Source organism: Myotis brandtii, unplaced genomic scaffold, assembly GCF_000412655.1.
Source record: "Myotis brandtii unplaced genomic scaffold, ASM41265v1 scaffold561, whole genome shotgun sequence".
NCBI classification, from domain to species: Eukaryota; Metazoa; Chordata; class Mammalia; order Chiroptera; family Vespertilionidae; genus Myotis; species Myotis brandtii.
The window spans coordinates 1199915-1202503 of NW_005370085.1; the positions used below are offsets into that span (position 1 = coordinate 1199915).

Here is a 2589-nt window from a genome sequence, read left to right on the forward strand (position 1 = left end):
AAGTCAGAAGGTCTTTTGTTTTTTTAAATATATTTTTATTGATTTCAGAGTTGGGGGGGAGAGAGAAACATCAATGATGAGAGAGAATCATGGATCGGCTGCCACCTGCACGCCCCACACTGGGGATCGAGCCCGCAACCTGGGCATGTACCCTGACCGGGAATCGAACTGTGACTTCCTGGTTCAGAGGTCGACGCTCAACCTCTGAGCCACGCCGGCCGGGCTGTCTTGTAGTTTTTGAAAGTTGGACATTTTAATAAAATAACAGGGCAGCTCTGAAAATCAGATTGCACCCTCCCTCCTCAGGGCTGGTTGTTGTCCCTGATTGTTGCCATTATTTGTTTTTTTAAATATATTTTATTGATTTTTCACAGAGAGGAAGGGAGAGAGATAGAGAGTTAGAAACATCAATGAGAGAGAAACGTTGATCAGCTGCCTTCTGCACATCTCCGACTGGGGATGTGCCCGCAACCCAGGTACATGCCCTTGACCGGAATCGAACCCTGGACCCTTGAGTCCGCAGGCCGACGCTCTATCCACTGAGCCAAACCGGTTTCGGCTGTTGCCATTATTTGTTTAGCGACTTTTGCTTCTATTAAGTCTGTGTCCTTTATCATGTGTGTCCACTGAAGTCTCTGCTTGGTTAGCTAGTGGTCACACAGCAATGACTAGACAGACATGTCCTCAAGTTCCCTGGGTTCCTTCCCAGTTGGCTCTTTTGCCCCTTCTCGCTGCGTTTGACCTCCTGAGCCACTCGAATTCATCTTCACATCTTTATCACTTTATCTGAAGCATTTCTCTTGTAATTTTTCACCAGTTTTTTAAAAATATATTTTTACTGGTTTTTTTAGAGAGGAAGGGAGAAGGATAGAGAGATAGAAACATCAATGATTAGAAAGAATCATTGATTAGCTGCCTCTTGCACGCCCTGCACCAGGGATGGAGCCCGCAACCAATCAAACTGGCAACCTCTTGGTTCCTGGGTCGATGCTCAAACGCTGAACCACACCGGCCGTGCTTTACCGTTTTTTTTATTCCTGTTTCCTCCAGTTGACTATTCCATGTGTCTCACGTGTTTGAAACTTCCTCCATATCTAATCGAGTCTCAGAAGCCCCTTTATCCCATAGGCCCTGATTTCATGGCTCTTTTTTTTTAGAGAATACTTTATTAGTTTCTGTAATCAAACCCATGTAGATTAAGACCTTACATATTTAATACAGTGCGTTACCCCTGTACAAATGGAAAAACATTATGTTGACCGTTTCCAGACCAATATGGCTGTTAATTTCTGTACAATGCCAACCCAACACAGTACAGCTGGGATAGTTTTTCCAAAGTTGACAGCACAGCTAAAGTTTCCAAAAATTCAAATTATATATATATGTATGTATATATATATTTATTTATATAAAAAGACCAATAGCAGTATGTTATGCATCAATAGCAGCAACAGCTTTTCCAGGTTCTGCAGTCATCTGAACAAAATTATAGACATCCAGCACACTCCAATAAAAAAAAAAAGTAAAAAACGAATCTCCAGAAAACAGCAAAGTTCTGTTACTGTTGTGGTACCTGGCACCATTTTTTTTTTTTAAGCTTCTCCCACATCATCTGGAAAGAAAACATTCTAGGATAATGTCATTAAAAACAGCTCTGATAAAGCACGGCCCTGATTTCATGGCTCTTAATATTATGTTGCTTTTCACGGGGCGCAGGAAACCCAGGATGAGTCCGCTGTGTTATGGTTGGATGAAATTCAAGGTGGAATCTGGCAGTCCAACAAAGACACCCAGGAAGCACAGAGGTGTACGTATCGCTGGTTTATTTCTCTCGGGGGAGGGCGGGGTGGCGAGGTGCTCCGTGTCATGTTAGGCAGATCACATGTGGGGGGAACAGCTTGCCAGGAGGCATAGCCCGGTGAACCAGTGTATGAACGGAGGTGCCTCCTAAACTCTTCCGGTAACAGTTCTCTTCCGCGATAGTTGCCGTAGGAATCTTTGCCATTAACGAGGCCGTGCAGAGTGGCGATGTCGGTAAAACGCTGAGTGCCCTTCGTTCCCCGGATGTCAGCCTGTACGGAGTCATCCCTGAGTGTTGTGAAACGTACCAGAGTGACCTCGCAGAAGCCAGGAAGAAAAAGCTGGCAGCAGGTGGGTTACGGTGAAATGAATGTGTGCCCTGAAGCTGAGAGCTTGAGCATATGAGGGGAGCGAGGTAGAGGGAAGGGCAGTTTGTAGAGAAAGATAACTTTCGTGTAGAAGTACAGTATCTGGACTTATTTTAAATACCCTGAGGAGGCAATAATATCCCTATTTTTTGGGGGGGAAAATTTTCCCTTTTGGGCAACTATGTTTAAAAAGGTCCATTTTCGCTGAAACCGGTTTGGCTCAGTGGGTAGAGCGTCGGCCTGCGGACTGAGGGGTCCCGGGTTCGATTCCGGCCAAGGGCATGTGCCTGGGTTGTGGGCACATCCCCAGTGGGAGATGTGCAGGAGGCAGCTGATTGATGTTTCTCTCTCATCGATGTTTCTAACTCTCTATCTCTCTCCCTTCCTCTCTGTAAAAAATCAATAAAATATATTTAAAAAA

The 2589-nt window shown here is 44.8% G+C and overlaps 1 protein-coding gene across 1 annotated transcript in view; it reads left to right on the plus strand.

The window, feature by feature from the left end:
- The window catches only part of IQGAP1 (IQ motif containing GTPase activating protein 1), a 94536-nt gene that overhangs the window by 66932 nt on the left and 25015 nt on the right, over positions 1-2589 (plus strand). Inside the window, exons 15-16 of the mRNA XM_014549616.1 lie at positions 1717-1807; positions 1984-2151. Of these exons, the coding sequence (XP_014405102.1) occupies positions 1717-1807; positions 1984-2151 (259 nt within the window). The remainder of the gene's footprint in view (positions 1-1716; positions 1808-1983; positions 2152-2589) is intronic.